The following is a 26,472-nucleotide window of genomic DNA, read 5'->3' as shown; positions in this document are numbered from 1 at the left end:
TATTTCTCTTGTACATTTGGTAGCTGGCATTCTTTAACAAGGAGCTTTCACTTCCACCCCTTATTTTAGTATCACTGTTGACTAATGGACTTTTGTTTATTCCAGTTGTTCTTGTCCCATTTCCTATCATTATTCTTTCTGATGCCTATGTTCTTTCATTGTGCCTCCTGTGTCCTTCTGGCACATTCCTCTGTTGTTTGAGCACTACTAGCTTCCTGACACAAGAGGGCGTTCTAGGTTTACTTTGTACTTTCTCTGCCTTGGACCTGGAGTCAGCCATTTCTCTAAGGATCATCTGTTTCAAGCTTGGAAATGATCAGTCTTCTAAAAGATTTGTTAAACATTCAATTCCGCTTTGAAGTTATCTCTTTATTCTCTTAAGTTCTTTTGAAGAGTGTTGTTAGGGAACTGTGCATGAGTTTGCTTATTAACTATTCCGGTATTTAGCAAATCATTACTTCCTAGGCTATGTCATTTAAAACCATCCCTTGACATTTTCTATTTCTTTGCATGTTTATTGACTTGCCATTTCTAGATTAGTGGATTGTCGTACAAATTGAAGTATTTTGCATTTACTTGGTAATATAGGCTGTGGATGCCAAAAGAGGAAAAGCATGTGGATTTGAAAACTGGTCGAGTACGTCGGAAAGCCATTTTTGGAGATGAAGAAGATGAGTCTGGAGATAGTGATGATGAAGAAATGTCTGAAGGTGACAAACTGAAAAATAGCTCTAGTGATGAGGAAACAGAGGAGGAAGGAGATACTGAAGTCTCTGATAAGGTGCATGTGACTGGCAGAGGTGTCAAACGGCAGAGACTCGAGGAGGTGGAAGAAGACGCTGAGGTGGATTTGCCAGCGTTTGCTGACAGTGACGATGACCTTGAGAAGAGCTCCGAGGGTGGAGGAGAAGCAGAGGAGGCTGATGAAAGCAGTGAAGAAGAGGAATCCAGTGTGGAAGGAGAGAGGCATGCTTTAGAAGCTAAAGCTGTAGAAGGAGGCGGCAAAGAAGGTCTTTTACAAAGTAATGGCTTTAGTGGCAGCTTGAATGTGGAGAAAACAATGAAACAAGCAACTGTCACTATTTTCGATTCAGGTCATTGCACAGCTGAAGAGGCATTTGCATCTGAAGATGAATCTGAAGAAAGCTCCTCTCTCAGTACAGAGGAAGAGGATTCAGAAAACGAAGAGGTTGTTAGGAAAAAGTTTCAAAAGCCTTTTGCAGTGGTCAGTGGTCAGAAACTGGGGTCAGAGAACTTAATTGATGAGACCAGTGATGTGGAAGACTTACTCAAAGAGGAAGAAGATTACACTGAAGAAAACAATTTTCCCATAGGAACTTCAGGTATGCTACAATTTAATTCCACTGCTATTATAAACTCGGCACTGAAAATGTTCTACAAATAGAATGTCTACATTTGGGGATCTGCTGTTTTGGATATTGTTAACTGTTCAAATATTGCACCTCATAAAAGGATTTCAGGATGAATGAGCAGTGAGCTTGAAGCAGAGACGACAGATAAACTGATTTCACTAATGTTGGCATTGTCCTTTCAGGTGCCCTCAAGTGGAAGGAAGACCTTTCCAGGAAGGCAGCTGAGGCCTTTCTGAGGCAGCAGCAAGCAACTCCAAATCTTCAGAAGCTCATCTACGGGATAGGTAAAAGAGCTCTGGTTCACGTCTGGATGCATTTTAGTTTCTGAGATTATTTTCTAAAAAGGAGATGAGGAAATTGGTTGGAAGATTTGAGTGGTACTTGTGATACTCATATGTCCCGTCCCTCGCAACAAGGGCAGTGAGGGTGCGAGAAGGGGTGGTTTGGGTTTTTTTAAGCAAGAAACAAACAGAGACTTAATGCAGTTAAATCTCTCTGAAGGCCAGTCTCTCAGTCTCAGAGGGCTGGAGCCCAGAATAAAGCCGGCTGGAGGCTTTTATTGATAGGTACAAATACAAGAAAGTAACATTGTTTCTTACATGGTCTGTGAGACTCAGACCTCATAACAGAAAATGTTTATTCCAATCACCTTTTGTCTTTAAACAGCGGAAGCACAAGGTCCCAGGATGTTTTTCCTTAAAGTATGTACCTTTTCAGGATCAAGTCTCTCACATTGTAACAACTCTGTTGAGAGAAGTGGAAACAGGTGCAAGGGAAAAGCCAGAGCCGGCAACAGACTTTCCCAAGCAGGGGGAAGGGGAGGCAAGGCCCTTTCCCATACCTGTCCAAAGCAGCTCATTGGGGTCCCCACTCGGTTCGGCCAGGCTTAGGTTGTATCTCTCGTGAGATATCTTACCCATCTTTGGCTGCAAACCATCTTTTGGGGACCAGACAGAGAGACATAAGGTGTAAACACAAGGATGGAACAGAGTCCCAGAAAGGCACAATCTCACAAACTCTTCTTTCCTTAAGGAAAGACATGACGGGACAGTTGGCTAGGCTGTTGTGCGACTACACTCATAGATATTTCTGGCTGTTAAGAGTTTACATTTGGTACACGTTTCTATTCATCAGCTCATGAAGACCATAAATTGGTCGTATGAGATAGATATATGGGTTTGCCATAAAACTTTTAATGAGAATACTGTCCATTATGTTGTTTTGTGCCCCCTATACAAAGTCCTTCATGAGAATTTCTTGGTAGAATTTAGTGCCAGAAAAATACAAAGTGATGACCTTTATATTGTGGTTCCCAATTACTACATGAGTAGAGCAAAGCCAAAGGAATATATGTGAGCTAGGAAGTCGAATCAGAGGTGGTGAGTACTCATTTCTATTCAGGTTTTGACTAAGTACTCTTAGTGATTAGAGACTCAACATTCTTCCAGAGAAACTTTATAATTGAAAGCTCAGCCTATAAGTATGTCCCTTCCCTTCCCCAGTCCCCAGTATTCCCCCTCCTCAATGGACTCTTTGTGGCTGCCTTGAAGGAGGGCAGAAGTCCTCCAGAAATGTTGAGCAGAAGTTTCCTAGCTTTTCTGTGGCTGATGTGCTCAGGAGAACACCATACCTACCCCAGACTGGGGCCCTCAGTCGCATGTCCCCTAGGGTGTAGATTTGTTCTCACTTTTCCATCATGGTGGTGTCTTTAGTGACAGAGGATAATGAAGAAGATGGTGATACCCGGGAAGAGCTTGGAGGGTTATTTCGAGTCAGCCAGCCTGCCAGAGAGAGTAAGCACAAGGCTGACTCTTTGGACTGCTCCAGGTTTCACGTGGAGACGCCCCATGACTGGGATTTAGAGGAGGTAAGGCTGACTATGAATAGCATGTTTGATTTATGAGAGAATTAGAGAATTGTTCTCAAAGATCATGTGATTTCAATATTGCCTATCTGTTGTATTATCTTCTTATTTTAATAAGGTAACAGGGTATTTTCCTAGATATTGGAGTGGATATCTCATGCATCCTTAGCAACAACATGTTCTGAGTTTAGTCAGACCATGTGCACGGGTTGTGGAGGAGAGGAAAATGTTCAAGTTTTAGTGTGGATAGTAGTTTCAATCTTTAGTTTGAAGCATTGCACATAAGTTTTATACATTTGAAAAATTGTTTTGTATTAGGATAAACCTAGTGTCCCTGAGTTAGCATTTATAATTTCTGCTATTTGTAAACGAATCTACAAAACTGCTAAATTTTCTTCTCTGGTCACCACTACACAGTCACACTGGAATTGATTCAATTCTCAAATTTGCCAGGCTTAATCCCATCTTAGACCTCTTGCCCCTCTGTTTTCTCTTCTGGAATGTTCTTCTGCTCTTCCCAAGGCTGGCTTCTTTTGATCATTTAATTTAGCTTAAGTGTCACTCCTCAGAGAGGTCTAGTCACTATCACATTACCTATTTTAATTCACTGAGTAGCACTTACGCATTTTATGAAATTGTATGTAACCATTTTTAATGGTGACATTTAATACAGATTTTAGAAGACCATATAAAAAACAGTTGTTTAACTTAATGGGTTACCAGGTGAGAACCGTGTACCCACCATGTGTCTGTCCTAGTTTTAGTCCTCTCGCTCCCTGCAGAAGGAGCCACGATTGTACGTTACAGTGATTATTTTCTTCTTCATAATTTCACCCTTCAAGATTGCATCAATAAACACCATCGTTTATTTTTACCAGGTTTTTGGGGATTTGTTTTTCGCTGTGCCTTTTAAATCTTTAATTATATAATCCTCTTCTCCACCTATCTTTTTTCATCCCTTGTATTTAATTTTTTTAATAATTCAAATATTTGGTGTAGAGACTTTCTCATATTCTGGATTTCGTGGATTCCATTGCATCCCTTTGTGTAATTTATCAGACTCCTCTGTCCTCTGTTTTCTATAGATCAGCACAGAGCACTAGCAATACAACTCCTGATGATGGAGATGACACACATGTGAGCTGTTCGGTACGGCTGCTTGTGGCTGTTGAGCACTTTAAATGTGAGCCAGAACTAAATTTTTAATTTAAGTTTTATTTAATCTTAATTAGAATTTAAATAACCACATTGTGGTTATTTAAATAGCTATCCTGTGGACAGCTCATCTAGAAGTTCGATTGGATTTAGGTTTGATTTTTTTTTTTTTTTTTTTTTAATCTCGGCAGGACTGCTTCCTAGGTGGTGGTGTTCTTTTCACTAGGAGGCACATAAAATCATCTTTTGATGTTAAAAGTTGTTGATCCTCCGTGCCTAGATCCATTAACTAATAAGGATGTAAAGTAGTGATATTCTGTTCAGATTTCTCTGTAGTACATATATATCAACTGGCATAGTTCTATAAAGAGAAACTTCCCCTCATCTACTCTTTGGTTACCCAGTCCCATATAAGCAGGATAAATGTTTGATTCTTTTCATCAGTTTCAGATGATTATCCAAAGGCTACTCTTTTTTTCAAGCATTTTGAACTCACGGAATTTAAACATAGTTGAGTGTTTCCTTCACTGTACTTGTTATCTTTATTGATGTGAGCTTCGATTTTTTTTTTTTCCATCTGCAGCCAGTGGGAGTCTCTTCACGTTGGTCCCTGTGTTCTCTTGACGTGATCCTAGCCATCCTTGATTGCTTTGTTGCTATCTGACAAGATAAGGTGTTCCAGTATCATCTTGTATTTCTGATGCTAGACTTGGAAGCAGCCATAAGAAGTCCTGATTTCTTTTAGTACAAAATGGGATTTCAGCTTCACAATCTAGGCAAAGGAATACTCATTGCCGTGGGTTGTGACCAGAGTTAGAATTTATGCAGATATTTCCAGTTCAGATTCAGAACTGCAGGGTTTTTCACTTAACCTCTTTTTTTTCTTACATTTGTAACCGTTTTTCCATTGGACAGTTAATCTCCTGTTTGAATCTGAAGATGAAGTTGCAAAATTTGCTTTATCCAATATATTACACATAAAATAATATCAGCATAACATTATACATTACTATTAATATTATTCAAAACAGTTAAGTTTTTTTCCGTTTATATTTTCCTGTTTCTCTTTTCAAAAGTGGCTATACCATTTTACGTCCCTACCAGCAGTGTGTGTGGCTTTTGATTTCTCCACATCCTCACTAAGACTTATTATTATCTGTGTGTTTTTTTTTTAATTATAGCCATCCTAAGGGTATGAAGTGGTATCTCATTATGGTTTCTATTTGCCTTTCCCTGATAGCTAATGATTGTCAGGCATCTTTTCATGTGCTTATTGTCCATTTGTATGTATATTTTGAAGTTATGTCTATTTGTTACATTTTCCCATTTTAAAAATTGGGTTGTCTTTTTATTATTGAGTTGTAAGAGTAGTTTATATATTCAGGATAGAAGTCCCTTATCAGGTATATGATTTACAAATATTTTCTTTCATTCTGTAGCTTGTCTTTTCTGTGCCCTTTGAAGCACACATTTTAAATTTTGATGAAGTCCCAGTCTGTATTTTTTTGTGTGTTTGGTATCATATCTAAGAAACCATTGCCAAATCCAACATCATAAAGTTTTACTCCTATGTTTTTGTCTAAAAGTTTTATAATTTAGTTCTTTCATTTAAGTCTTTGGTGTATTTTGAGTTAATTTTTGTATTTGGTGTGAGATGACTCCAGCTCCGTTCTTTTGCACGTGGAGCTCCAGTTGTCATAGCACTATTTGTTGAAAAGACTATTCTTTCTTTCCCCAATTGCGTTGTCTTGGCACCCTGGGCAGAAAAATCACTTGGCCATAGATACGTGGTTTTATGGACTCTTAATTGTATTCCATCGATCTCTATGTCTTTCCTTACACCAGCACAATAGTGTTTTGATTACCATTGCTTGGTAGCAAGTCTTGAAATTGGTAAGTGTGAATCCTCCGACTTTGTTCTTCTTTTTCAAGATTGTTTTGTCTATTCTGGATCTTTTGGGTTTTCTGTATTTTAAGAGCAGCTTTTCTATTTCTACAAAGAAGCCAGCTGGGATTCTGATAGGGATTGCATTGTCTGTAGGTCACTTTGAATAGTACTGATATCTTAACAATTTTAAGTGTTCTGATCCATTAACATGGGATACATTTCCTTTTATTTTGATCTCTAATTTCTTTCAAGAATATTTTGTAGTTGTCAGAATATAAGCTTTATGCTTCTTTATTGAGTTTATTCCTAGCATTCTGTTCTTTTTGGTGCTATTATAAAAGGAATTATTTTCTCAGTTTCATTTTTGAATTGTTCATTGCTAGTGTATAGAAATCAAGTTAATTGTTGTATATTAATCTAGTATCTTACAACCTTGCTGAACTCATTTATTAGTTCTGATTGTTTTTCAGTGGATTCCTTAGGATTTTCTATATACCAAATCTCATCATCTGTGAATAGAGATAATTTTCTTTTCTAAACTAGGTGCTTTCAATTTCTTGCCTAGTAGCCCTGGCTAGAACAGCTAATACAATATTGAACAGAAGTAAGAGCACTTATCCTTGTCCTATTCCTGATCTTAGGAGAAAAGCTTTCATTCTTTCACCATTATATATGATGCCAATTGTGGGTTTTTTTAATGGATGCCCTTTGTCATATTGAGGAAGTTTCCTTCTATTCCTAGTTTGTTGAGTGCTTTTGTCATGGAGGTTTTATTTATTTACGTATTTTATTTGTTTGGCCTTTGGTTCTCCTGAGTTGATTTTTAAGCTTCCTGAAATTATGATCTCCTGGAAACAGTTTCCTTACAGAGCTTCTCGGCACAGAGTAAGTGTTCAGGAAGTGTTCAGTGAATGACAGCAGACATAGGGGAGTGAGTAAATGAACATGTGTGCTTTTGCATCCATTGTAATCATGCTAGCCCCAAGGCTACCCTTTGAGAGTGAGGTTGTGTGTGAAAAACGTGATTCGTAACCAAAATGTGACTCAGGTGGAAGCTAGGACCTCTACGATTTCTGTAAGTGTGCTTTTGTGCCCTTGGCAGTGCATGACATGTGCTGTCTTAGGTCAGGTGCAGCCAGCATCCGCTGCATGTGCACAACAGACGATTCAGCTGATCCGACACAGGGACACCATCAATCCTCTTCACACTACTCATGCAAGACATCTTGTTTTTGTCAGAATAAATATCATTGTCAAAGGAATTAAGTTTTCAAACAGCCACGAGAAGTCTGGAGTAGCAAATAGTAAGATCAGCTTTCTAAAAATGCTGCTGTCTAACTGTATTGCCTTAATACTAATATGCTTTGCAAATCAGTTGAATTGGTAAAGACCCATTGATATATGAGGTCAGTGAGCCCGTGGCGCTCTCCCTGTCCACTGTCAATTAAGTGCCGGCTTTTCTGTGTAAGGTTATGAACAGCATCAGAGATTGCTTCGTGACTGGGAAGTGGGAAGAGGATAAAGATGCAGCCAAGATCTTAGCAGAAGATGGTAAGTAAAGGGCTGTATTGTTCAGAGAAGACCACCTTCTCTGTGCTTTATTTGTTCCACGTCTTTGATAGTTGAAAATAATAGTCAATTGTGAAATGCTTTGGGGAACTCTGACAAGAGTTATGGGTAATGTTCTGGTTCTTCTTTCATGGTGATCTTATTTTCCACCTTTGGTTAACTGACTTATTAGATACAAACCTTGAAGAAAAGTGGAAGTTTCCCATAAATTTTATCATGTATTTGTTAAAAATAAGTTTTGTGTGTGTGAAAAATGTACTCAAATAACATTTACATTTTTGTTTTAATGATAAAGGTAGTATGCATTGTAGAACATTTAGAATAAAAAGTTACTATGATACCATAAACTACTTTTGTTAACCTTTTGAGGTATTTCTTTCCTGTCATTTAAAAATTTTATATATATGTATGTATAAACTTTTCTAGTTACAATCATATTTTATGTAAATTGTGTCATTAAGTTTTTTTTAAAGATTTCCTCTTTATGATTTAAGTGTTCTGTCATATTAAAATTCAATTTATAGTTTTATTGTTTGACATATAAGCAATTTGCTTTGTCCATATTATAAATAACTGCACTCGACCACCTTGAATAACTCTTGGATCTCATTTTTTATTTTCATAAGATAAATTCATAAAAGAATTGTTGTTTTTATGGGCCACAGTTGCCAAGAAGTTTTTCAGAAAGTCCTTCTATGTTCCCCTGAGCAGCGCCGCTTGGTCCTTATCAGTTTACTGCTTTCATTCAGTATTTAGTGCTGCCCGTAAAAAATGGTTTTCTTTCCAATTTGATAGATGAAATGGTTTCTTGTATTTGTAACTGCCATTTTTTGATTAAATGTAAGTGAGAATATTTAAGGTGTGTTGGCTATGGCATTTCTTTGGTGAATTCATTGTGTCCTTTGTCCATTTTTCTGATGGCATGTTAATGTGTTTTTTTACTGATTTGTAAAGTTAATCTCTAAAGGATATTTATCCTTCATTTGTTTCATGTGTTTTCCTGCTTTTTATGATTTAATTTAAAGTTTTGTTTAGTATTACAGGAACCATACATTTAAAAATATTGTGTAGTTAGTTCTATCAATATTTTTTGTGAGATTTTGTTACTTTTATTTTTTTCTATAGACATTTCCTTTTGCATTACTGCAAGAGCTGGGGCATTTTTATGTTTTCTTTACTAACAATCACACATCCCAAAATGACAGGACTTTCAAATCTACAGTTTATTACAGGAAAAGGATGCAATCTAGCAGCATTAGTACAGGCTGCCACACAGCCCAGGGTCTGCAGAGGTCAGGTGCAGCTGTAGCCTTCTTCCTCGGGGAGGGCCGTTGGCAGGATGCACTTCCATTGAACACCAGGAGCCGGCGAGCCCAGCAGTCCTGTCCAGTGTTGCTTCTCTCAAGAGGCCTCTCATCTCACCTCCTTCATCTCATTATCAATAAACAGTGCTCCTGGAGCAAACGGCCCCCAAACTCCCCGAATCCCTGGTTCTAGAGCAACACTGTCTTATCTATTCTGTTCCACGTGTTGACCAAGGGTGCTTGTCTTCACGGAGTTTTAGCCAAAGAGCTCAGGCCAGCTCCAGGCCCTTGAATGAACCCTCACAGCACAGTCACTGAAGCACTTAAATCTTGTATGACGAGCCCTACAATCGTTTTTATACTTTGATTTTGTACATTTAACTTGATTCCGTCTGGAACTTCAGTAAGAATCAACTTCATTTTATTTGCAGATCGTCATTTTTCTATCACTGTTGGTTCGATAATGTTGGTTTATGATGCATTCTTACTGTGCACGTGCGTGCACCTACCGATGTGTGCATATATCAGGGTCAGTTATAAGGTCATCTCTGCACTTATTGGGTGATTCTTATCGTGATTCTCATGCTATTCTAGTATTTTCTCTGTTAAATCTTTGATACCTTTTGAAATCTAAGGCAAGTCACCTCCTTTTCTATTTTCTTAATTGCCTTCACATTCACACCTGTTCTTTTAGATTAACTTCTATTTAATTTTTATATTTTTGTTTAAATAAAAGTAACAGCAACACTCGCAGGTTATTCAAACACAAAGACTTTAAATAGGGGAATGTAGAAAGGACAGAATTGTGGAGTCCTCCTTCCCTGCTACTCCCAGCTTGTGGAGGTGTAGTCACTGTGGTATCATTTTTGTTTCTATAAAAATGCTGTTTAACCTAACATGTTCTATAGCATGCTTGTTTTACTCGAGTACATGTGACATAGACATTGTGTGTCAACGTATTTGGAACAACCTCATTCCTTTTAATGGCTGTGTGTTGTGTGGATGTGCCATTACTTAGGGAACATTGACTATCGTTCAGTTTTTGTTCAGTTTTTTATTCTTAAAAATAAAGTCACAGTGAACATCCTTATATTTTGTGGGAATATTTCTGTAGAGCAGATTTTTAGAAATGGAATTACTTTGTCAAAGAGTATTTACATTTTAATTCTGAATTAAGCTGCTCTAGACAAATGTCCTGAATTTCATATACCTACTTACAACAGCATATAAGAACAGTTTTCCCTGTATCTTGACCAAAACTGGATGTTGTAACTTGTTTTTAGTTTTGACAGTTCATAGGTCAGCAGTGGTCCAAATTAACTTTGAAAACCACTTTGGTAAATTATAAAACGTATTTTGTTTTTTAATTGGTATTACATTAAACTGAAAAATTGCTTCAGGAATAATTGAAATTTTATGCAGTATTCAGTTCTCTCCAGGAACACATTCTACCTGTTTAAATCTTTTCTATCTCTAATTATTGTTTTGTGCGTCACCATATATTTCTTACTATTATTCATAGGAATTTGATAGTTTTGACTAATTTTTAATGCCTTTTTGTCATCTCTTGAGTTACTGTTTTTTTCTTATTAAACTTGTTGATGTAATTTATTATACTAATAGACCTCCTACCCCGAATTTGGTTTGGATATTGAGACACATGACAGCACACATGCATCAAGAGGATGTGGACTCACATAACGAGGGAGAGCAGGGCAAACTTCCCCGGCTAGTTCAGATACAGCTTGAGAGAGCATGGAGGGGGAAGGAGACGCGCTTGGGGATATTAATGGTAGTTAAATGTGGAGCTTAGATGACAGCAGGGGTGTGTATGTGGTTTCATTGCATATTTCCCTAATGGTTAGTGATGTAGAGCTTTTTGCATGTGCTTATTTGCCATCCATATGTATTCTTTGGTAAAATACCTATGGATGTGTTTTTTCCTTTTCCTAATTTGATAGTTTTTGTTTGTTTGTTTCTTTGTTTTTTTACTGTTGAATATTGAGAGTTCTTTATATATTTTATTCCATTGTTTGTTTGCAGTGATATGTGGTTTGCAGATATTTTCTCCTATAGTTTGTCTTCATTTTCTTAATAGGGCCTCTCACAGAGCAAAAGTTTTTAATTTTGATGAGGTCCAATTTATCACTTTTTTGTTTTAGTGAGTGTGTAGTTGGTGTTAAGTCTAGGAACTATTTCCTATTCCTAGATCCTAAAGATTTTCTCCTATTTCTAAAAGTTTTATAGCTTTTTTGTTTTCTGTTTATGTCTGTGATGTTTTGATTTTTTTTATAAGGTGTGAGGTTTAGATCAAGGTTTGTAGTTTTGCCTGTGGGTGTTTATGCATAATTCTTCCAACACTTTTCATTGCATTGAATTACTTTTGCACCTCTGTCAAAGATTAGTTGAGCATTTTTATATAGGTCTAAATTTCTGGGTTTTTCTGTTTCATTCATTCATTCATTCATTCATTCATTCATTCATTCATGTATTCATGTGTTAGTCCCTCCACCAATACCAACTATCTTAGTTTACTGTAATTATGTAGTAAACATTAATATCAGGTAGAGTGACTTCTCTCACTGGATTCTTTTTTAAGGTTGGTTTATCTGTTCTAGGGCCTTGCATATAAATTTTAAAATAAGTTTGTCTGTGTCTGCAAGAAACTGCTGGTATTTTGATAAAAGTCACATTAAAGCTATAGATCAATTTGGGGAGAATCTTTACTATTTTGAGTATTCTGATCCAGGAACATGGTATGTCTATCCATTTATTTTAAGTCTTGCATGTGTTTTCTCAGCACTTTGTAATTTTCAGCATACTGATGGGGAATATTTTTTGGTAAGTTTATGCTCCTTTGCTTCTTTTATTTGATTAATTTGATTTCATGTTCATTGAATTTTTTGTGTTTGCCTTTTACTCTGCTGAACTCACTTGTTCTAGGAGGGTGTTTTTTTTTCTTGTAGATTACTTAGGATATTCTACATAGACAATTGTGATGCTGCAAATAGAGACACTATTATTTCTTCCTTTTGAACCTGTGTGTCTGTCTTTCTATATTTTTAAAGTTGTTTTTCTCTTCTTGTAATGGCTAGGACTAATACTAAGAGTGAAAATCCTGCCTTGTTCCCAGTGTTTTTCACTGTTATGTGTGATGTTAGTTTGGTTTTTCTGTAAGATGCTCTTTATGTGCTCTATTCCTAGTGTACAGAGAGATGTTTTTTGTTTGTTTTTTTAAAATCATGAATGGGTGTTGAATTTTGTCCAAATGCCTTTCAGTGTCAGTTGATAATACCATGAATTTTATTCTTTACGCTTTTGATATAGTGGTACATTGATTAATTTTTGAGTGGTTAACCAGCCTCGCATACCTGGAATAAATCCCACTTAGTCATGGCATGTAATGCTTTTTATATGTTGTTGAATTTCATTTGATAGTATTTTGTTAAAGAATTTTGCGTTGAAGTTCATGAAACATACTGGTCTGTAGTACTGTTTGTTTTGTTTGATTCATCTGGTTTTAGTATCAGAGTACTACTGGCCTCATAAATTGAGTTGGAAAGTGTTCCAAATTTTTCTGTTTTCTGGAAGAGATTGTGTAGAATTGGGATGAATTCTTTAAATGTTTGGTATAATTCTCCAGTGAAACTGTCAGGGACTGGAGATTTCCTTTTGGGGAGATTATAATTACAAATTTTATTTTTGTATTGGTTATAGGACTTTAGTTATCTATCCCATCTTGCCTAAATTTTGGTAGGTTATGGTTTTCAAGGAATTTCAAGGCCTATTGGGGAGGTGAAAGTTTCACTAAGTGCCTTCTCCAAGAGGCCAGGTTGGGTATTCTGAGTGTAATGTTCATAGTAGTCTCTTAATAGCCTTTTAATGGTTGCAGGATCGATTGTGATAATTCTATTTCATTCTTGATATTTGTGATTTGTGTCTTCTCTCTTTTTATCTTTGTCAGTAAGGTTTATTAATTTTGTTGATTCGCCCCCCAAAATAACCAGCTTTTGGTTTCATTGATTTTTCTGTTTTCTAGTTTTCAGTTTTGTTGATTTATGTTCTTTATTATTTCTGTTCTTTGCTTGTTTTAAATTATATTGGACTTTTCTTAGATTATTGGTTTGAGAGTTGTCTCATTTCTAATGTGAGTGTTTAGTGCTGTAAATTGCCCTCTCAGCACTGTTTAGTTGTTCCCCACAAAGTTTCATATTGTATTTTTATTTTCATTCACTTCTATGCATTTTTGTGTTTTCTTTGACCCATGTATTATTTAGAAGTGTGTTGTTGAATTACCAAATGTTTAGAAATTTTCCTGTTGTCTTTCTGTTATTGATTTCCAGTTTAATTACAATATATATTAAGAACATTCTCATGATTTCAAACCATTTAGATTTGTTGTGATTTGTGTTATTAACCAGCATGGGCCGTGTTTTGGAAGATGTGCAGTGGGTGCTTTAAAAATTGTGTATTCTGCTGTTGTTGGGTAGAGTGTTCTATATGTGTCAGTTAGATTCTGATGGGTTGACTGTGTGTGGAGACAAAGCCCCAAAAAGCAGTTTCCAGGCTCTCAGCCTCACATAGAAAGGTGCTGGCTCAGGTAGTAAATGGCCATCAACTGTGATCGGATGGCCATCAGCTGTGGCTAGTTGGCCGTCAGCTGTAACCCGTAAGCCATTGGCCAGTAATATAACTGCTGTGGCTACGCTAGCAGAAAAAATGGGGGCTAGCAAGAGCGGATTGCAGAGACGGATGCCGCCGGCGAGAATATAGTGATATGACTCCCCTACTTATGGCTCCGTGGGTGTTCCTTTTTGGCCTCACCATGTCCTGCGTTTTTATGTGGGGAGCCGGAGAAGAGACTCCGCCTACCGCTCCGAACGACACTGTTCAAATCTTCTGTATCTTTGCTGATTTTCTGTCTAGTTTTATCAGTTGCGCAGAGGAAGAAGTCAACAAGTATAATTGCAGATTTACCTATCCTTTTAACTCCGTCAATTGTTGTTTCATATATTTGAGACTTTGTTTGGTATGTACACATTTGGGATTATGTCTTTCTGGTGGATTGATCCTTTTGTAATTATTTATTACAATCACTTCCTAGTCACCCCCTCGGTGAGGGAGGGATTCCAGCCCTAGGGTTATAGGTGTGGCAGAATGGCAAAAGCTGACACTGGCCAAATGAGATCAACAGTAGTTTATTAGTCCTGTGCACTCATGGCCTGAGGAAAGAGGACGCTGTGCGCCATGCAGGGATTGCATTTGGGTGGCGGTCTTTGTACTTAAAAGGATCCTGGGATGACCATTGGTTCCCTTGGGGAGATGTGATTAGCTTCTCTGAATAAATTCATGGGCTGGCAGAGGAGAAATGAGACTTCTGTTAGGGTGAGGACTAGGTGAGAGCAGCTGGTCCAACTGATAAAGAATTAGTTGGGTGAGGGTCCTTTTTCATAGGGTGGAGGCATAACTGGCAGGCCTACTCACAGCCAGGCCTTTGGGGCCTGTGAGGCTCAAAGGTGTCAGGGAATTTTAAGTCATACAGTTCAATAAGTCCCACTCTGGCTCTGATAATTTTCTTTGCTCTGAAGTTACTTTATGAGAACACTTTTAGCACTTTTAGATATATACCACTTTTGCTTTTTTAAAAGATGAGTTTGCATGGTATATCTTTCTCCATCCTTTTACTTTCAACCTGCTTAGTTCATTACATCTGAAGTGAGTTTCTCGTAAATAGTGTATAGTAGGGTTATATATTTTTTTTATATTCTTTTTTTTGTTTTAATAGTGATTTACTATTCTCTCTCATAGTAAATAGCATTCTGTCTCACAATTGTGTAGTTTTTTTTATTTTCTTCTACTTGACTTTGAATTTCTTTTTTTTTAAATTTATTGGGGTGACAATTGTTAGTAAAATTACATAGATTTCAGGTGTACAATTCTGTATTACATCATCTATAAATCCCATTGTGTGTTGTTCACCACCCAGGGTTTTATGTTTTTATCCTCTCTGTCAATCTGTCTTTTGGTGTATTTATGCCATTTATATTTAAGGTATTGTTGATATGTAATTGTTTAAGTCTGATATTTTAATATTTTTTGTCTGTTTATTCTGGTTCTAGTTCTTCTGTTTTTTCTTGTTTCCCTTTCCTTCTATCTTGATTTGTTTACAGTGTTTTTGGGTGTATTTCCTTGTACCGTGTTTCACTGAAAATAAGACCTAGCCGGACCATCAGCTATAATGTGTCTTTTGGATGCATTATACCTGGTCTTATAGTAAAATAATATGATATGTAAATAATATATGTATATGTATATATACAAGTAATATATGTATAAACAATATATGTATAAATAAAATATATGTAAATAATATAAAATGATATGATATATAATATGATGTAATGTAATGTAATATAATATAATACATAATTAATACTATAACAATATAATAATATAATGTAATACAAACAATATAATATAATATAATGTAGCATAGCGTAGTGTAGCATAGCATGACATGACATAACATAACATAATATAATACCGGATCTTATATTAATTTTTGCTCCAAAAGATGCCTTAGAGCTGATAGTCCGGGTAGGTCTTATTTTCGGGGAAACATGGTATGGTTTTTGAGTGTTTGCTCTGGGTATTACAATATTCATGTTGTAATACAACAGCCTATTGGTACCAGCATTTTACCACTTTGGGTAACATGTGGAAACCTTTCTTTCATTTTGGTGCCTTTACCTTCCCTACTTTTAAATCATTAAATATAATTTCAAAAGCTCATAAGAAAAAGGATAGTTTACGTGTCCATATTTCTGTTCTCTTTTTATTTTTTTCCTGATGGTCCCAGATTTCTCCTTTTATAATTTCCTTTCTGCTTAAGAACTTTCTTTAGCCATTTTTAAGGGTAAGTATGCTAATGACAAAGTCCTGTAGTTTTCCTTTGTCTGAGAATGTCTTTCTTTTCTTAAGAATAGTTTCACCAGATACAGAATTTGTAGATGACAGATCTTTTTGTTCAGCACTTGAAAAATGTTGTGCCACCTCCTTCTGATCTTCATGATTTCAGAGGAGAAATATCCTATAATTTGAATTGGTGTGGCCCTACAGGTAATCTTTCGTTTCTGGCTGCTTTCAAGACTTTTTTCTTTGTATTTAGTTTTCAGAAGTTTGATTGGTGTGAATTTCATTGGGTTTACTCTGTTTGAGATTTGCTGAACCCCTTGAGTCTGTAAGTTTATATCTTTCACCAAATTTGGGAATCTTGAGGCATTATTTCTTTCAACCTTAGTCTCTTTGTGACACTGATGATATAAGTGTTGAATATTTTGTTTCTGTCCCACATGTGCATGAGGTTCTGTTTATTATTTTTAGGTTTTTTTTTCAAGATTGTTCAGACTGGGTGAATTCTGTTGATCTGGCCTCAAATTCTCTGATTCTGTTCTCTGTCATCTCTACTCTTATTATTGAGCCCATCAGTCTAGTTTTCTTCCTTCCTTCCTTCCTTCCTTCCTTCCTTCCTTCCTTCCTTCCTTCCTTCCTTCCTTCCTTCCTTCCTTCCTTCCTTCCTTCATTTTTCAGTTCTGTAATTTCCATTTGGTTCTTCAGTTTCTTTCCTGAGGTTTTCACTTTTTTGGTTGTTGCCATAGGGTTTACAGTTACTTGCTGAAGTATTTTTATAATAGCTGCTTAAGATATTAGTCAGATAGTTCCAACAGCTGATTCATTTCCATGTTGGTGTCAGTCAGTTGTCTGTTCATACTTAAATTACTACAGATTTCCTGGTTGTGCATATGACAGGTGATTTTCTGTTCTATCCTACACATTTTGTTATGTTAGGACACTGTCAGCCCTGTGTAATTTTTTACATTTCAGCAGGCATCATCCTATTTATTCAGCAGTCATCATCCTATTTAGGTTGTGTGCAGGTCCTGGTCTACTTTGTGGGCTGGGATTCCAATGACAATTGAATTTCAGAGCCTTTGCAGAGCTGTTCTAGTCTGCTTTATTTATTTGGTACCATTGGTCCCTTAAGGGAGCAGAGGAGCTTCCCCAGTCTTGGTCATCTGATGCGGCTAGGTGAGGGAAGGTTGTCTTGGCTTATGGAGCCAGTTTGCTTGTTGTGGGGGACTTCCTTTGCTGGTCTTGCCCAAATACACATTGTTTTAGGTAGAGGAAGAGAGTCTCATGCCTGTGGCATCCCCCCTTTCTGATAACCCTTGGTCACCTGGTATGGATATCTTGGTGAAGGAAAGGAGATTGAGGCTCCTCATGGAAGGTGCGCACTTTTCCTCTCACTTATTGTCGTGGGCCTCCTGATCCATGCCTTCTGCCACTGCTGCGTAGGATACCTGGTATTGCTAGTGAAGTCGGTTTGATTTGGGAGGAAGAGTGAGCCTATCTGGGCTGCCCTCTATTGCTAGCTTTTGGGTTGAGAACACTGACCCAGAGTCGCTTTTCTGTGGGTTTGGTGTAGTGAGACACTGGCCACTATGTCATTTCTCTAGTGCTGGGGACCACTGCCAACACATCTTTTTCTTTCTACCTTTGGTTGTCTCTTGTGCTTTAGTGTTATTTGTGGAGCTGATGGTTATATGTAGTTGGTAGCAACAAAGGAAATGTGTAGATACCATCTTGTCCAGATCAGAAATCCTTGGTGGTTTTTTCTCTTGTAACTGTGTCAAAGGATTGGTGTCTTACTGATACTGAGTCTTCCTTTCCTAACACATGGCAGTCTTTATCTGTTCAAGCAGATGATTATTAATAATGCCTCCTTCATTGGGCCGTGCTAAGGAACGTAGGTAAGGCATACAAAGCACTGAAGAGTGTTCACTAATGTTATTTCCTGGGTCCTTGGTACCTTATTAAAGCTCTTACAATTTTTGGAATAAAGATCCAGCACATTTCTTAAGCATTCCTAAGTATGTTATCCCTTTTTGTTTTTATTACGATGAAATCTTCCCAACTTTTATATATTCCTTGGCTCTTTGGTTCTTGGCTCTTATATGAAAATGCTTTAATACCCTTCTAAAGTTGCCTCCCAAAGGAGTTTTAAGTTGTCTATTTCTGTTAAGGGTAAGACCCATAGCTAAATGTAGAGCTCCAAAAATGAATGAATGAATGAGTGAATGAGCAAGCTCTTCATGTGGATTCAGCACTGTTTTATGTACTACTCTTACTCTAAATGATGTCTGTTATGTAATCTAAGGTTTTCCCTAGGTATGTCACACGTTTATGTTGTGTTGATCGTACTGTTGAGACTCTTTTTCAAATGTGCTGTTATCTAAGTGGCTTTTCAAGTTACTTGTTTTCATATTTTTTATTAGTTTCAGGTGTACAAAACAACATAATGATTAGACATTTACACCCCTAACAAATTGGTAACCCCCCTTCAAGTCTACGACCCCTCTGACGTTGTATACAGCTGTCACAGTACCATTGACTATCTTCCCTATGCTGTACTTTACATCTGTGACCGTATATACAGAGGGTGCCAAAAAAATGTATACACATTTTAAGAAAGGAATAAACTATTAAAATTGTAATACTCAAGATATATCAATAACAAAAGATGAATACAAGTCATGTTTGACTTCTGCAATTACAAGAGGTGCTCAAAGAGGTTACCATCAGCGTCCAGACACTTCTGATTATGGCAAACTACTACTGCTTGAGCAACGTTGACCAAAGTGTCCATGTGTATACATTTTTTTTGACACCACCGGTGTTTAATTATAACTGACATTCAATATTCTACTTCAGCTTCAGGTGTACAGCGCAGTGGTCGGGCATCTACACAGTCTATGAAGTGATCCCGCTGACGAGTCCAGTGCCCATCTGCCACCCTATATAACCTTTACAACATTATTGATGATATTCCCCACACTGTATTTCATATTCCCGTGACTATCAATTTGTACTTCCTAATCCCTTCACCTTCTCCTCTACCCTCACCCCTCTCCCATTGTTACTCTTTGAATTGTTTTAGGGTCTCACCTGCAGGGCCATACAGGTCACTTCTGTGCGTCCCTGTTTCAGTGTCTATCACCTACACTGGGAACATGGCTGTGTGGGATGTCAAAGTGAAGTATGGAAATGTGGACTGGGTGTGTTTACTTAACCTAAACAGATGGTGATACAATGTAACAAAAAGAGAAGCCTATGCAAGGGCAGGGTGTGTAGCAAGAGGAACAGTAAAAATGAAGTTTGGGAAGCAGAATTCACTGTCCCCAGTGCTGGATGGTACTAGAGTGTCACATTCAGACCCTACTCACAGAGGAGCCATGTGGGTGTTCTTTTTCCAGATGAGCTCTATGGTGACTTTGAAGACCTGGAAACGGGGGCCGTGCACAAGGGAAAACCAGGCCCGGTCACTCAGGTATGACTTTTCAGTGGCCTGCTGCCAGCCACGGGTCCTTGATCTCTGGTCGGTGTGTCTTGAGAGAGGCTTGTTTTGTGAACTTCGCATCTTGTTAGCTGTAGATTCCAGACTGGATGGAGTCCTTCCTAAACAATGGAGGGTGGGGACACATCAGAGGCTGGGGGTTTGTTATTCTTGATCTTTTGGTCAATACCTATTACTGCTTCTTGTCCCCATTCTTCAGTTACTGAAAGGTTTAGCTCCTGAGTCACTGTCTTCCTCGTCACTATTCCTTCTGCCATCATTCTCCTCTTCTTAAATTTAAGTGCCATTTGGAAAAACGAATTCCCTGTTCTCGCTAAGATTCCCATAGAACAGTATCTGGGAGCACATGGGTTGGGGACACTTGCTGTTATTTTTATTTATGTTTAGGGTCCCAGACAGATTAAGGAATGGCAATCCTTAATGGTAATGTAGATGTCTAAATGTCTCTTGTAGCAATGCATGTTATTTAGAGCTGAAGGCTTTGGTTTGTTTTATGTTTATGATGATCGTAACTAAGATTTTGCGGCTCAAATAGAACTTTTGAAATCTGGTTTAAGTTTAAAAAAACGATCTTCACAAAATTTTACAAAATTTTCTCTTCTGGGAATTTAAGATTGAAGATGTAGAGGAAGAAATTAAGGAAGAAATTGACCCAGAGGAAAGTGCCAAGAAAAAGCATTTGGATAAGAAGAGAAAATTGAAGGAGATATTTGATGCAGAATATGATGAAGGAGAAAGCACATACTTTGATGATCTTAAAGAAGAAATGCAGAAACAAGCGCAGGTAAGAAACCAGATCTATCAGCCTCATGCCAAGGCTGTAATTCAGTATTGTTGATACCTGACCTTCTTCAGATCTCTGCTCCCTGACCTGCCTCTGTGCTTCTCATTTGGACCCTATGCCAAGATGCAGGTGAGTGTGTTTACTCATGCAGCCATCTACTTGTTTCTTCAGCCAGAAACTGACCAGAAAGGCCTAAGCATTAAGTGCTGAGGAAACAAAAACGGCTGAGACTCTGCTTCCTCTGTTGAGAATCTTACAGTGTAGTGACGTGGGGTAGTATGTTTATTCAAATGCCAGCATTGCCTTGACCTTCTGATGCCCTGGAGCCATAATTAAATCATTAGGATGAGCAGGTGATTCTAGGTCTGTGTGGCTTACGCACACACCAGTGCTCTCTAGGAAAGCTGTTCTGAAAACTCACCTTGGTCAGAGTTCAGGGAATATTTCGAGGTAAGGGCAGATGTGGAGATAAAGGGAGCATGTGGAATGCTGAAAGGGAGAGAGTGTAGCCCTCTTGCCTGGGTGTGCTGAGCAGGCTGGTGAACTCACTCTGAAAGACACACAGAGATACGTACACAGGTGATGGTGAGTGTGTGGGTTGTGCTTTGACAAGTGGGACACCAGGAAGTTCTATAAGCCGGACCATACTCGATATGCCTTGTGCAAGATGAGAGTGTGAAAATGTAGTCCCCAAGCTCTGCTCAGCCGAGGCCTTTGTCGAGTCAGAGGAGCATTTCCTGCTTCGTCACTAAGTGGTTCCGAGTCTGTGCTGACCTTTGGCAGAAGTGACCAGGAAATGTAAAGCTAGTTCTGAAGTCTTTGCTTCAGGCATTTACGATGTAAAACCACCTGGAACCTGTGGGCGTCGTAAAGGACTTTGACTTTTCACTATGCGTGAAATGGAAGTCCATCTGAGCAGAGGAAACACATGTGTGACCTAATTACCTCTGTGAGGAGCGCTCTGCCACAGTCCAGCAAGATTAAGGGAACTCACCCTGGGCGTAGGAGGCTTGTGGCAGGGGAGGGGGAAGAGTCAAGTTGTGGGTGTACTTTATTTAAAAGGCAGACCAGTGGCATTTCCTGGTGGGTAGAATGTGGCATATGTGAGAGAAAATCAGGATGACTTACTGGAAGAACTGGGTTGGCATGATAAGACAGAAAGGCTTCTAGCTGGTGTAGGTTTGTCCACGAAGATGAAGTTTGGGTCTCTTAGGTTTGAATTATCTTTCAGAGAAGTGGGGTGTCAAGTAGTCAGTGAGGAGTTGTGGAGAGAGGAGGGGGCCAAGAACTTAGCTGTGCAGTTCTCAGAGGCTAGAGGCTCCCTGGCGCTGTGGCAGGGATGGGGTGACGTGGGAGCTGGCTCAGACAGGAGGGGGGAGGACCACGACTGACACTCGGTCCCCCTGTGTAAGGAGGCTGAGCCGCGAGGTGGTCGCAGCAGTAGGGGCTGAGTAGAGCTCAGAAGACTGAAGACATCTAAGAGAATATGAGGTGTGCCAGAAGCCACTATAGATGGAAGGGATTGTTTTAAATCTCGCGATGTGTTGATGATTAAGACAGAATTGACTACTGCATTAGGAACGTGGAGGCCTTTTGAGTGACTTTGGCAAGCATTTTATGGAGTGTGGATTAATGACCTGTTTCAGAAAATCTTATTTTATTACTATTTTTTAATTTTTTTTAAATTTATTGGAGTGACAATGTTAGTGAAATTACATAGATTTCAGGTGTACAATTCTGTAATACATCGTCTATAAATCCCCTTAGTGTTCACCACCCAGAGTCAGTTCTCCTTCCATCACCATATATTTGATCCCCCCTACCCTCATCTCCCACCCCCACCCCCCCTTACCCTCTGGTAACCACTAAATTATTGTCTGTGTCTATGAGTTTTTGTTTCTCATTTGTTTGCCTTGTTCTTTTGCTGTTTTTGGTTTATATACCACATTTGAGTGAAATCATAGGGTTCTCTGCTTTTTCTGTCTGACTTATTTCGCTTAGCATTATACTCTCAAGATCCATTCATGTTGTCACCAATCTTCCTATATCATCTTACTTCCGAATAGTATTCCATTGTGTATATATACCACAACTTCCTTATCCATTCATCTATCAAAGGACATTTTGGTTGTTTCCATGTCTTGGCCACGGTAAACAAAGCTGCAATGAACATTGGAGCACACGTGTCTTTATGTATAAATGTTTTCAGATTTTTTGGGTAGATACCCAGGAGAGGGATTGCTGGGTCATATGGTAATTCTATTCATAATGTTTTGAGGAACCTCCACACTGCCTTCCATAGCGGCTGCACCAGTCTGCATTCCCACCAACAGTGTGTGAGGGTTCCTTTTTCTCCACAGCCTCTCCAACACTTGTTACTATTTGTCTTGATGATAGCCATTCTGACTGGGGTGAGGTGATATCTCATTATGGTTTATTTGCATTTCTCTGATGATTAGTGATGTTGAGCATTTTTTCATATGTCTATTTGCCATTTGTATATCCTCTTTGCAGAAATGTCTCTTCAGGTCCTCTGCCCATTTTTCAGTTGGCTTGTTTGTTTTTTTGTTGTTGAGTTTCATGAGTTCCTTGTATATTTTGGATATTAGCCCCTTCTCAGAGGCACTGTTTGCAAAAATCTTCTCCCATTCAATTGGTTGCCTCTATTTTGTCGATGGTTTCTTTTGCTGTGCAGAAGCTTTTAAGTTTCGTATAGTCCCATTTGTTTATTTTAGCTTTTACTTCCATTGCCTTTGGAGACAAATTCAGACAATGCTCTTTGAACCCAAGGTCCATAAGTTTAGTGCCTATGTTTTCTTCTATGCAGTTTATTGTTTCTGGTCTTATGCTTAAGTCTTTAATCCATTTTGAATTAATTTTGGTACATGGTAACAGATAGCAGTCCAGTTTTATTCTTTTGCACGTGGCTATCCAATTCTCACAGCACCATTTATTGAAGAGGCTGTGTTTCCTCCATTGTATGTTTTTAGCTTCTTTATCAAAAATTATCTTTCCATATTTATGTGGTTTTATTTCTGGGTTCTCAGTTCTATTCCATTAGTCTATGTGTTTGTTTTTCTGCCAATACCATGCTGTTTTGATTATTGTAGCCCTGTAGTACAAGCTAAAGTCAGGGAGTGCGATACCTCCAGCATTGTTCTTTTTTCTTAAGATTGCTTTGGCTATTCGGGGTCTTTTGTGGTTCCAAACAAATCTGATGATTTTTTTGTTCTATTTCTTTAAAAAATACCATTGGGATTTTGATGGGGATCGCATTAAATCTGTATATTGCTTTGGGTAATGTGGCCATTTTAACTATGTTGATTCTTCCAGTCCATGAGCACGGAAAGTCTTTCCATTTCTTTGTGTCTTCCTCAATTTCTTTCAAAAATGTCTTATAGTTTTCAGCATATAAATCCTTCACATCCTTGGTTAAGTTTATTCCTAGGTACTTTATTCTGTTTGCTGCAATTGCAAAGGGAATTGTTTTTTGTATTTTTCTGAGATTTCATTGTTAGTATATAGGAATACAATGGACTTTTCTATGTTGATTTTGTAGCCAGCAACTTTACTGTATTCGTTGATTGTTTCTAACAGCTTTTTGGTGGAGTCTTTAGGGTTTCTATATATAGCATCATGTCATCTGCAAAGAGTGACAATTTAACTTCTTCATTCTCAATTTGGATGCCTTTTATTTCTTTCTCTTGCCTGATGGCTCTGGCAAGGACTTCCAACACTATGTTAAAAAGCAGAGGTGATGGGGACAGCCCTGTCGTGTTCCTGAATGTAGAGAAAAGGGCTTCAGTTTTTCACCATTAATTATGAGGTTAACTGAGGGCTTGTCATATGGCCTTTATCATGTTAAGGTATTTTCCTTGTATACCTATTTTTTTAAATGTTTTAATCATAAACGGATGTTGTGTCTTGTCAAATGCTTTTTCTGCATCAATTCAGATAATCATAGGATTTTTGTCCTTTATTTTGTTTATGTGCTGTATCACATTGATGGATTTTCAGATGTTGAACCATCCTAGTGCCCCAGGGATAAACCCCACTTGGTCGTGATGAATAACCTTTTTAATGCAGTGTTGTATTCGACTTGCTAGAATTTTGTTTAGGATTTTAGCATCTGTATTCATCAGAGATATAGGTCTGTAGTTTTCTTTTTTTGTGTTGTGCTTACCAGGTTTTGGTATCAGGGTAATGTTTGCCTCATAAAATGAGTTAGGGAGTACTGTCTCTTCTTTAATTTTATGGAAGAGAATGAGCAGGATTGGTTTTAGATCCTGTTTGAAGGTTTGGTAGAATTCGCTAGTGAAGCTATCTGGTCCTGGACTTTTGCTTTTGGGAAGGTTTTGGATGACTAATTCAATTTCGTTACTGGTGATCAGTCTGTTTAGATTTTCCAGTTCTTCATGGTTCAGCCTCGGAAGGCTATATGTTTCTAAGAACTTGTCCATTCCTTTTAGGTTATTGATTTGGTGGCATATAGTACTTCACCATATTCTTGGAATATCCTTTGCATTTCTGTGGTGTCTGTGATAACTTCATCTTTTTCATGTCTGATTTTGTTAATTAGTGTCTTTTTTATCTTAGTGAGTCTAGCCAAGGGTTTGTCGATTTTGTTAATCTTTTGAAAGAACCAGCTCTTTGTCACATTAATTTTTTCTATTGTCTTTTTGTTCCCTGTTTCATTTAGTTCTGCTCTGATTTTTGTTATTTCCTTTCTTCTGCTGACCTTGGGTTTCACTTGTTCTTCTTTTTCTAGTTCTTTAAGGTGTAACATGAGATTATTTATTTGGGATTTTTCTTTTTTCTTGAGATAGGACTGTAATGATATAAATTTCCCTCTTAAACTGCTTTCCCTGCATCTCAAAAATTTTGGTAGGATGTATTTTCATCGTCATTTTTTTCTGTGTATCTTTTGAACTCTCTTCTAATTTCGTCTTTGACCCAGTCGTTCTTTAAAAGTATGTGGTTTAATCTCCATGTATTTCTCTTTTTTCCTGCTTTGTTTTCGAATTTGATATCCAATTTCAAAGCCTTGTGATCAGAGAGTATGCTTGGCATAATTTCAATCTTCTTAAATTTGCTGGATGATTTTATGCCCTAATATATGGTCTATTCTTGAGAATGTTCCAGGTACACTCGAAAAGAATGTAGAGTCTGATGTTTTAGGATGAAGGGCTCTATATATATCAATTATGTACGTTTCATCTAATGTGTCATTTATGGGTGCTTTTTTTTTATTTTTTGTTTGGATGATCTATCCTTAGTTGTCGATGATGTATTTAAGACCCCTAGTATAATTGTGCTTTTGGTCAACATCTCCCTTTAGTTCTGTTAGTAGTTGCTTGGTTTATTTTGGTGCTCCCTGATTGGGGGCATAAATATTGATGACAGTTATGTCTTCTTGTTGTATAGTCCCCTTTACTATTATGAAATATCCATTTTTGTCTCTTATTACCTTTTTCAGCATGAAGTCTATTTCATCTGATATCATTATAGCTACACCTGATTTTTTTCTGGGTAGCATTTGCTTGCTGTGTCAATTTCCATGCTTTCACTCTGAGTCTATTCTTGTCCTTGTAGCTGAGATGTGTCTCTTAGAGGCAGCATATGGTTGGGTTCAGTTTTCTGATCCAATCAGCTACTCTGTGCCTTTTTATTGGTGAGTTCAGTCCATTTACATTTAGGGTGATTATTGATACGTGAGTATTTCCAGGCATTCTAGGTTTAGTCTTCTGGTAAGGCTGTGTCTCCATTGTTTCTTTGCCTTTTTGTTGTTGTCTATTATTTCTGTGTGGTGGTGTTCTATGATGTTTTCCGCTGTTTCTTCTTTTATTACAGTATATATTTCAGTTCTGGATTTTTTTTGAGTGGTTACCTTTAAGTTTATGTAAAAGAAAGTCTGATATTTAGAGTATTCCATTCTCTTCAGCATGCCTACCTTCTCCATTCCCATATTCCGGTTTAGGCCTTTACTCTCCCCCTTTTTATGTTGCCACAAATTGTCCTTGTTGATGGTGGTCGAATAGCCTCCGTTAGTATTTCTTGTAGTGCAGGTCGTGTATTAGAAAATTCCCTCAGCTTCTGTATGCCTGGAAAGGTCTTCATTCCT

At 37.8% G+C, this 26,472-nt stretch overlaps 1 protein-coding gene across 2 annotated transcripts in view; it reads left to right on the top strand.

Moving 5' to 3' along the window:
• The window catches only part of BMS1 (BMS1 ribosome biogenesis factor), a 55,497-nt gene that overhangs the window by 13,490 nt on the left and 15,535 nt on the right, over window positions 1-26,472 (top strand). For both annotated transcript variants that reach the window (XM_081074696.1, XM_081074697.1), the window contains 6 exons: window positions 589-1,343; window positions 1,556-1,657; window positions 3,086-3,240; window positions 7,750-7,831; window positions 19,467-19,540; window positions 20,181-20,351. In XM_081074696.1, coding sequence (XP_080930822.1) covers window positions 589-1,343; window positions 1,556-1,657; window positions 3,086-3,240; window positions 7,750-7,831; window positions 19,467-19,540; window positions 20,181-20,351 — 1,339 coding nt within the window. The remainder of the gene's footprint in view (window positions 1-588; window positions 1,344-1,555; window positions 1,658-3,085; window positions 3,241-7,749; window positions 7,832-19,466; window positions 19,541-20,180; window positions 20,352-26,472) is intronic.

This window comes from Rhinolophus hipposideros (genome assembly GCF_964194185.1).
Source record: "Rhinolophus hipposideros genome assembly, chromosome: 15".
Lineage (NCBI taxonomy): Eukaryota > Metazoa > Chordata > Mammalia > Chiroptera > Rhinolophidae > Rhinolophus > Rhinolophus hipposideros.
The sequence above is the reverse complement of the archived record's forward strand: the minus strand, read 5'-3'. Positions and strand labels throughout refer to the sequence as shown.